At 35.3% G+C, this 10,357-nt stretch overlaps 1 protein-coding gene across 1 annotated transcript; it reads right to left on the reverse strand.

Annotated features, from left to right (window-relative positions):
• Positions 1–108: 108 nt before the first annotated feature.
• On the reverse strand, positions 109–3,081 carry LOC109218538 (cytochrome P450 87A3). Its single transcript, XM_019382913.1, has 9 exons — positions 2,427–3,081; positions 1,991–2,312; positions 1,759–1,908; positions 1,383–1,634; positions 1,216–1,305; positions 1,040–1,118; positions 834–940; positions 581–708; positions 109–502 (listed from the first exon to the last, which is right to left on the reverse strand). The coding sequence occupies exons 1-9, from the start codon at positions 2,624–2,626 to the stop codon at positions 400–402; spliced, it is 1,431 nt and encodes a 476-aa protein (XP_019238458.1). The 5' UTR covers positions 2,627–3,081; the 3' UTR covers positions 109–399.
• Positions 3,082–10,357: the final 7,276 nt, after the last annotated feature.

Genomic DNA, 10,357 nt, shown 5'->3' on the forward strand with positions numbered 1-10,357 from the left:
TACTCTAGAGATATTCCGCGGGGAAGAACAGGGTTTTGAAATATGGGGGAGCAGGAAATAGTGAACTTTGCAAATTATTTTGCTCTCAGATTCTAGGAGTTCTTAATTCAAAACTGTACCATGTATTGAATATATGCACACTTTTGTTCTTTTCTTCTTCAATAACAACTACACTTTGTGTTGGAATCATAAAAAAGAAAAGAAAAGAAAAAATATATGTATAGATGTTGATATCAGTAAATTTTAGCAAAATTTCCCCAGACTAATGATTTGCTGAGTTCTTTCTTTCTGTCCCAGCACTCTGTCTGTCAGCGACATTATCTTTTGCTGCTTTGAGAATATCCGGGTAAGTTTGTATTCTTGGACACTTCTACTGATTTCCTCATTTTTTGTTGTTGGCTATTGTATCTTCTCATCTTTTTCCGAAAGCCTAATATGGTAACCGTTGGGAAATTGTAGACCAGGAGTCCGCAGTGTGTCTCCTCCTTGTATTGTTTCCCACCTGACAGTTTTCGCCATGTATAATATTAGCTCCCTCTCTTTTTTTCCTCAAAGATATTACTGTGAGTTATGTTTTTACCTGTATTTGGTCACGAGGGAGTGGAGAAAGACAGCCATCTGCACCTTTGTGAAATCTGTACCAACACAAAATCTCATACCACCTCCAAAAGCCATGAAATTTCGAGAAGCTCCATTCATTTCTACTCCCTGTATTCCATGAATATTTCATTAAGACTTGAGGAAATTACACTATGATAACACGCAACCCATTTCATTTTCTGTAACCTCCAGTATCGTGCAAATAAAGTAACAATAAAGCTTGAAAGGCTCACCTCCCATCTCCATGGATTGAATTCAAGGGGATCTTGATATTTGGCAGGGTTTAAGTGCACAGCCGGAGGACAAACCATAATCGCCCAACCAGCTGGAATGGTATGCCCTGCATCAGATGGAGTATTATATTAAGGTATGTTCCTATGAGTAAATCTGGAGCTTTATTCACAAGAATATGTTGGTAAAGAATTTTAATCATATATACCTTTGAAGTTGACATCTCTTAGTGCTTTTCGGAAAATTGCTGGAACAATATTTGCCAGTCTGACAGTTTCATTAATAACCTACACATACAGTATTCATGTTAATGTTAATGAAGAATGTTCTTAGTTCTGGTTACTAAGGATTTTGAAAATGGAAAAACAATTTTAAATAAAGTACCTGAAATGTGAATTTCATTGATTTATATTCTTTCCATGTAAGTCCAGAAGCTGGATTTTCCCTTCTTCTAATTATCGCCTCATGTTCCTCCTGAAAGCATTATAAACCCGTTATTACTGGCATGTAAAAACGAGGCTGATTAGTTGAACAAGATTAGTCACACTTACTGTTAATTCTTTTAAAGCCAATGGATGGTCGTGAAGAAATTTAGTGGCTAAAGTTATAGCCAGAGAGGTGGTCTCGAAGCTGGCAAAGAGCAGTACAAACATCAAATCTAAAGCTATTGCCTCCGTGAGGATTGTGTCCTTCCTTTGAAGTTCTTCTAAGACATAATCAAAGAAATCAGTTTGTTCCTTCCTAGGCTTTGCTCTTCTTTCCTCTAGCAGTGTCTTTAGCATCTTCATTGCCTTCTTTCTTCCCTGGTGATGACCTCCAGAATCAGTTAATCACTTCAACAAGTATATGGGCACACCATTCTTACGTGAATTTGCAGAACAGTATACTTGTACCAGATGGTTAAGTCTAGATATGTAGTGTTAATACCTGTAAGCACTTGTGATAGGCAGTTCCGGGAATGTCAATAGGGAAGGAAATCAATCCCTGTATAAAAGCGACAAAACTTTCTCGCAGATTTTCCGATGAGTTGTCAGAATCATAGCTGATTAGCTTTTTTGCAGTTAGATCAAATATCATCTGTAGAAACACCAAGAGATTAGCTGATTAAAATTGAGAACGTTTTAGCAAATCACTGAAGGGGAAAGTTTGGATAACTTACGTTGGCAGTTGCTTCCTTCATCTCGACACTTGTCTGACCTGACCACCTCTTCAATTTATTTTTCGCTGCCTCTTCAACCTCAGGCATCATCTTTTTCAGACTTTCAGGACCAAAAAGGTTTAGTACCATGTTCTTTAAATACTTGTACATGAAACCATGCAAGGAACCTACATTCTGCCTTCCAAATATCTCAGTGAATGTATCCGGATACCAGCTATGAAATAACTGTCCCTCTTGCTGAAAGATGAAGTAATTAAGGTCGGGGTCTGTAGATACTATAACAGGACGTCCCACCACACTAGTTCGAAAAATCGGCCCATACCTAAATGAATTGCCAAAAACTTGTTTATTAGGATTGTAAAATGAAGTCTGGTAATGTCAATTTGTATTATTATTACTATATATAAAACCAAAAAGAGTGGATTGTAGCAACCACCTTTGCATCCTGTCCTTCACAAAGGGGGCAATATCTGATGTTGTATTGGGGGCAAAGAACTGAATGGTTTCGCCAAGTAATGGCCAGCCCATTGAACCTGGTGGGAGTTTTCCATTGCATCTGGGATTCCTCCAGTTGTAAACCCAATGTATAATGATTATAACAAGAAAAGCTCCAATGCACATACCCATTGATATCATCTTAGTTAATATGTATTATCTGCCTCTGTGTATCTATAGATGAGAGGAATAAGAGAAGTTGGAGATCTTCTGAAAGTAAGAACTGTAGGGGGAGGCAGAAAGAACTTCCCAAGAGAAGGAAGTGGAAATGTGTTTGTAGGCAGGTATGAAAGAGCTTGAGAAAAGGCTGCCCAAAGAGAAGGAAATATATTGGTTTATTATCAATAAAATAGTAAGTGGGAGAGTAATGGTAGGAGATGTTGTGAGAAGAAGATCAGTAGAATGAGAAGAAACTGCTGTCATGTACTCCATATCCACGAGGAGGAGTTCTTAAATAGGCAGGCTAGAATTACAACTAATTAGAATAATAGTTCCATTTGTTTTTTCAAGTTGGTTGCTCAAAAGAGCTGTACAAGTAGTTGGAGATAAGAATAGTATAGCCAGAATTATTTTGAGTTGAGAACACCCTCATTCCTTTGTCAACGGGCACATATAAAAAATTCTAAAGAAAAAAAAAACTAAAATGACGATTGAAGCTACCACGAAGCTGTCCTCTCTCTGTTTCTTTCTCTCTCTGTACATTATCTTTGAAAGGTCTAAACACACAAAACTGAAGGAGCACTTGCAAGAAATGTTGCATATCTTTAGGAGCTTTAATTGGGATTTAAAAAAAACCATTTTCACAGATTTAATAGGGTTAAAATTGGATTTAAAGGCATCTCTTGCTTGCACTTGGAAGTATGAAATCAATCATCAATATGAAATTACAACTACAAAATCTTATGGTTGAATTTGCTGCAGCAAAATCTTGCCAGTATCTAAGTTAAATACTCTTATGTCATTCAAACAGACTTAATGTAAAGAATCAAGATAGATGCTACACATGATTGATTGTTCTACTCCTCAATTTTGCTTGTCAAGATTTAGATCTTATCCTAGATCTTATTCTTTAGTTGTAGTCGGTTATACCATGTCAAATTTTGAATCTTAATTACATAAGCAGTGATTCCAAGAGTAGTATTCTAGATATTGAGGCAACTACTGTATCAGGTTCTCTACTAAACTATTCATCCATTATCTTATCTGACAAGGGAAAAATTAACTATTCTTTTGCCTTATAGTAACCCTTTTTCGTTTTCAACACATAGAGCACCACCCCCACCGTCGAGCCGCGGGCTTAATCCCACTAAATAATGAAGTATAGGTAGGTTTACTGTGGATTATGACCAACCATTATTATGCAGCTTAGCTTGCTTCTTAATACTAATCCTGCATTTGTTTGTACTTTAGTGGTATAATAATGTAATAAGATTCATGTGTTAAGACAGCAGAATTGGATTATGAGTTTAAGCAACTGTTTAAGTCTTAATCTAACAAGCGCGGGAATCAAAATCTTTGTCTGGTTCTGGGATACTTATGATTAAAATAAAAGAACTCGTGTGCAGACTGAACTATTTGGGTCAAAGGGGGGTCCATTTTGCCAAAAAAAAAAGGCTCTATTAGGTTGTTAACGTTTCAATTTTTTCTTTTTAAAGTGTTCTTTTTGGTCACTATTACATAGAAATTTGTTGTTTTCCCTTTTAGAGAAACCTCAGGGAAAGTCCTAGCTATTGTTGGAATGGTGTCACTGGTGCTGTACCATTGTACCAATTTTCGGTGATTTGTTTTAAAGGCTTTTTAAGTCGAAAAGTTTCAGTGAATACAGAGTAAAATGACCAATTCTGAATGGACTGCTTAAGAGGATGACACAGATAGCTCAACTGCCTTTTGCCCTTAGGCTAGAGAAAAGGTCTTATGTGGAGGTGCAGAATAATGACAGCTCAATTTGACTCCTAGTTTGAAGCTTTTTAAAATAAAGAATTAGTACTAACTGTATAGATTAGACAGAAAAGGAAGTGATTAATGAAGTCAAATTCTCTGGACCTTGGCGAGTACTTATTTTTTAATAGCTTAAGAGTAAGGAACTTTTTCTTATGGGGCTTCTAAGAACCGACATTAAAAGGTCCTACTTGTCTTGATGGTGTAAAGCACAGATCTGATATTTGGGACCCACCTATTTTTAAGGCAAAACCTCTCCACTCCACCTGGTGTCATTTTATGTACTTTTTATGTTGTGACTTTTGCATCTCCAATTAAACTGTTTCTTTAGTTTACCCAAGAATCCACAGTAAATATTCTTTTAATTATTTGATATTCTAAATACATTGATTTGACTATCTAGATTTGTGATAAATAACTTCGTTTGGTACGAAGGATAAGGGATAATTATTTCCGAGATTAAATTTGAGATAAATTTATCCCACATTTGGTAGGGATAAAATCATAGTATAACTAATCTCGGGATTTAGGGGTGGACATTCGGGCAATTCGGATTGGATATGAGAATTCCGATTTGGATTTTCGATTTTCGAATCGAAGAAATGACAATCCAAATCCAACCCAAATAAACTCGGATTGGATCAGATTTTTTAAGTTTGGATTCGGATTAATCGGTTTGGATATTTTGAATTTTCGGTTTTGAGCTTATAAGTTGAGATGTTTCGTCTTTCTACGATAATGAAGATCCAAATAAAGTATTCATGTTAAATTACTTAAAAAGTTCCTCATTTCACCGCAATCATCCAAATAAAGCATTCAAGTAATGAAAAGCAAATACAACAAAGACATTAGTAAGGCCGATAAATAGTAGCAATAGTAAAATCATGTCCAAATATAAAGTATTCTGATAGTAACTTAGTAATTAGTATTGAATATATGAGATTATGCTTAATGGTTAGGATATTGGACTTGTTACCATCATACGAATAATGGACTAAATATAAAATATAAAAAATTTGGATTTTTGGATATCCAAAAATCTGAAGTACCAAATCCAATATCCAATCCGAAATCCAAAAATTTTAAAAATTAAATCCGAAATCCAATCCATAACCCGAAAATCGAAACTAAAAATTCAAATAATTCGGATTTCGGGTTTGTCCAAACTATACTCATCTCTATCGGGATTAGTTACCCCGGGATTGTAGTGTCTTTTATCCCTATGGGAGGATGGGATGATTAATCATAGGATAACTAATCCCAAAATAATTAATTTGGGATAACTTGTTTCCCAGCCAAATGACCTCTAAGGAGGTAAATCTCTCCACCGAAAGGTTTCGAACTCGAGACCTAGATTAAGAGCAAAGAGTTTTAGCTGTTTCACCATGCTATTTGTGGTAGAGGTGTCAATGGATCTTTAAAAACCGACTAAAACGATTGAACCGTATGGAACCGATTATTAGGTTTCTTTTAATAAAACCGTAGGTTTTTATATAAACTTATAGTCGTACGAATATAGGGTAGGTTTTTAATTCTATTAAAATAAACCGAAAAAATACCGAACCATTCCGAATAAATTTATATATGAAAAATATATTTTAATATACTAAGTTAAAACTAACAAATTATTAAGTTTTTTTTCTTGAGTCTTGGATTATGGAAATGGCTACGAGTGACCAAATAATTAATATCTAAACTCCCAACTTCCAAACGTATTCTACTACTCATAGAAACTAAATTAGTTCTAACATCATGAGTTGCTAGCACTAGGTATTCAGCGATCTTCAGATGCAAGCGAAGGTATTGGATATCTTTCCTCTCATATAATTTAGATTTCTCTTATTGGATACTAACCTTCTAATAAGCTCTATTCTTGAGTCCCAACTTGATTAGTATCTTTCCACTCGTATGATTTATATTTCTCGTCTTTGCTTAATTTATTTTACGCTACCATGGAATAGTGTGGTGAATCTCTATTCTGCACATATTTCATGTTCCTTTGATCATTACTTTTAAAATAGTAAAAATATCTAGAGAGTTTTGCTAAAATCCTATACAAGTACATACTTATCACATTATAACTTCGACTAGTGACTCTTGCATGACGTTTTAAAAAAATACCGAAAAGTTAACCGAACCGTACCGTTACTAATATTGATATCGAAGAGAAACCGAGATGATTGTGACTGTTTCGATAAGTCTATTTTTGGTTATACAAAATGGAATAACCGAAAAATTAATGTGATATAAATTTTATAAAATAATCGGCCGAACCGAACCATTGACACCCCGAATTCGTGGTACAGAGCAAAAGGTTTAATTCTTATTCCTATACAAATTTAGAAGTGGGAGCAAATTTTTTCCACTCCATAAGAGATAATTAGTCCGAAAATATCCTTTCAATGGATAATTTTCTTCTTCTTGACAAAAGAAGTTCTCCCTCTTTTTGTTTTTTAAAATGCTTTTCACCCCCTTAGCCTGTAATAAATTTGTGCTTACAAGTTACAACCTCTGAACTTATTCTCAATTTTCTTGTCTCCCTATCTCGAGCGCCCTTACCCAACCCTGTTTGTTTGTCCTTTTTTTAAAAGAGAGAATCATCATTTACCCGTTTCCACCCCATCTTTGTTAAATTTCAAAATTGATGCACTATGGGATATGTTATTGCTAGATTGCTAAAAAGGGAAAAAGAAAAAGGAAAGGAAGAAGACAAAAATGAAGAGATAAAGCTAGAATTTTAAATCATACTATTAAAGTACAAGACTTGATCCTCATTGGACTCTCCTATTGTCCAACTCCGGGGTCATCCTAACCACTAATTAAACAATGAAAATTAGAGGGAAACTGAGAGAGGGAGCCTAGCTAGAATGTGCATCCTTTTAATTTGTTAATTTGAAAAAAGATGTGACATCCTCGTGCAAGTCATCCTCTAATGAATCCAAGTTATGTCCTTGAGCAAGGTTTCATCTCATGCATCGTAGAACATGATTCGAAATTTATAGGTTCGATATGCTAATTTGTTTAAGTTAGTAGTTTTTAAGTTAATAATTTGTCATATACAATAAAATTTTTAGAACGAATACATAGAACTAAAATTATTGGGTTCTTTCCAACCTATAAGCTACATTCCTAGAGGCGAACGTCTTTTAGAAAAATAGTGATATATTAAAAGTAGATATCCTATATACCATGTAGATTTGGTTGAACGCAAAAGTGCAATCGCGACCTTCAAATAACTTGGTCCACCGCCCCTATTGTAAAAGCCACATGAGGCTACGGATCTATAAATGTACCACTTATTTCTGATGTGTTAGAAGTGCTAATTATGTACTTAATTGTTGAACGCATTGCTATAGTCAAACTCGAACTTCACACCGACGTGCTAGGGCTTAAGATAAGGATAGAACTCGTTTGGATGGAAGCATTTGACCTTACGTATTTCAAACTCATAAATTTAAATCCTTTGGTGTGTATGGAAGTATGTAGATAAAAGAAATTGAGATATATACAGTAGGTTGTCTATTTGAATTAATCATGGGGTGTGTTTTGGTGCGAAGTAAAATATTTTTCGAAAAATATTTTTCAATTTTTCCATGTTTGGTTGGTTTAAATATTTTAGAAAATATTTTACTTATCAACTCATTTTCCTCCAATTGGAAAAAAATCTTTTCCCTATCAAAAGGTGAGAAAACATTTTCCAAAACTCTTATTCAACCTTCTTCATCCTATTCCCCATGCCCACTAACCCCCACCAACCCACCCCACCCCCAAACCACCCCAACCCCTACCCCCTCCCCCCGACCACACCCCCACCCACCCAACCCAACCTCGCCCATCACCCACCTTAAGTAGAACTATTATTAAGAGTACTTTCTTTTCATGTTGTAGATAGAGTTTTTTTATTTTTAATTTCAACAAAATGAGTATATTCTTTTCATGATATTGTAAAAGTATTTTCTTTCAATTTAACAAAACGAGTACTTTTATTTCATGATGTAGAAAAAAGTATTTTCTTTTATTTCAACAACGAGTACTTTTTGTAGAAAAAGTTTTTCATTTCGACAAACTAAGTATTTTCTTTTCCTAGAATAGAAAAAGTATTTTTTTTTCAAAAAACGAATACTTTCTTTTCATGATGTAGAAAAAATATTTTCTTTCATTTCAACTAAACGAGTACTTTCTTTTTATGATGTAGAATTTTTTTTTCTCAGTTCAACAAATTGAGTATTTTCTTTTCATGATATAGAAAATTATTTTCTTTCATTTAATAACATGAGTAATTTCTTTTTATATTGTAGAAAAGATACTTTCTTTTTCAACAAAATAAAGTATTTTCTTTTTAGTTATCGAGCTCAAATTTTAACGTTGTTCTTGTGTGAATTATATCACTACTAGAAATTCGGCAAAAACTGACCAAGAAAAACCGACCAACTTTGGTCGGTAAAAAAACCGGCCAAAAACCGACCAAAGTTGGTCGGTTTTTCAAAATATTTTAATTTTTAATTTTTTTTTTACGAAACCGACCAACTTTGGTCGGTTTTTGTCACGACCCGAATTTTCCACCATCGGGAGTCGTGATGGCGCCTACTGTCGGAGCTAGGCAAGCCAAGTATTAAAATATTTTCTGATAACATCTCGACGATATAAATAAAACGGGTCATTTAAATAAAAGCGGAAGTCTTAAAAACATAGATAACTGAAAACCAAATGCGGAAGTTTAAATACAACTCTACCCAGATCCGGTGTCACTAACTCACGAACTACTAAAGAGTGCTAAAAACAAGTCTGAATAGAAGTACATCAATGTTTGTCTCGGTACAAGGAAAACAAACTAATAACATAGAAGGGACTCCGGCCTGCGGACGTCAGCTAGGCTACCTCGAAAGTCCCTGGACTGAAATCAGCTCCCGATCAAATCCTACTGCTGAGGCCCAAAAGCTGCTCCAGGATCTGTGCAAAAAGATGCACAGAGTGTAGCATCAGCACAACCGACCCCATGTGCTGGTAAGTGCCTGGCCTAACCCCGGCGAAGTAGTGATGAGGCTAGACAGGACCTACCAAAAACAACCTGTGCAGATATATATGTATATACAAGTACAACGAAATAACAACAGAAAATACCAATTAAGGCGGGGAGGGGACATGCTTAGGGGAAATACAGATGAAAACAATGTATCAGAAGTAAACACGAAACTACATCAGATCTCATAATCTATATAAGTGGTCGGCGTGCCACACGATCCCATTTCATAGTATAACTAGGTGGTCGGCGTGCCACACAATCCCATTTCAGCAAATATAAGTGGTCGGCGTGCCACACGATCCCATTTCATAATATATAAGTGGTCGGCGTGCCACAGGATCCCATTTCATAATATATAAGTGGTCGGCGTGCCACACGATCCCATTTCATAATATATATAAGTGGTTTCCCGGCAAGGAAGAATACGACTAAGCAGTTAAATCCCGGCAAGGGAGCAACAACAATAACTTACACGTCCCGGCAAAGGAATAATCACATCTCTTTCTCTTACGTTCATTTCTTACTTTTTAATCAAGTCAAAAATCGAGTCAACGCTCCAAAGAGTTTACACATCATATTTCCTTCTCATTCTCTTCATATCATATAGAAACCATCAATTAACAAGGAAGAGTCACTACAGAATCCCAATTAAGCACAAATAAAGACCCACGGTCATGCTAGACACCGGTGTATAGATACTCGTCACTATGCCTATACACCGTACTCAACATTTAGCAATTACCAAATAATACTCTAATCCTATTCCCTCAAGCCAAAGTTAGATCAAACACTTACCTCGAATGCTCCAAACTCAACTCAAGCCTCTAGTATAGTTTTACCCCTCGAATTCGGCTCCAACACAGTCAAATCTATGAAATAATGACCTTAAAATATTAATAATAGCTAAACAA

This window comes from Nicotiana attenuata, unplaced genomic scaffold, assembly GCF_001879085.1.
Source record: "Nicotiana attenuata strain UT unplaced genomic scaffold, NIATTr2, whole genome shotgun sequence".
Taxonomy (NCBI): domain Eukaryota; kingdom Viridiplantae; phylum Streptophyta; class Magnoliopsida; order Solanales; family Solanaceae; genus Nicotiana; species Nicotiana attenuata.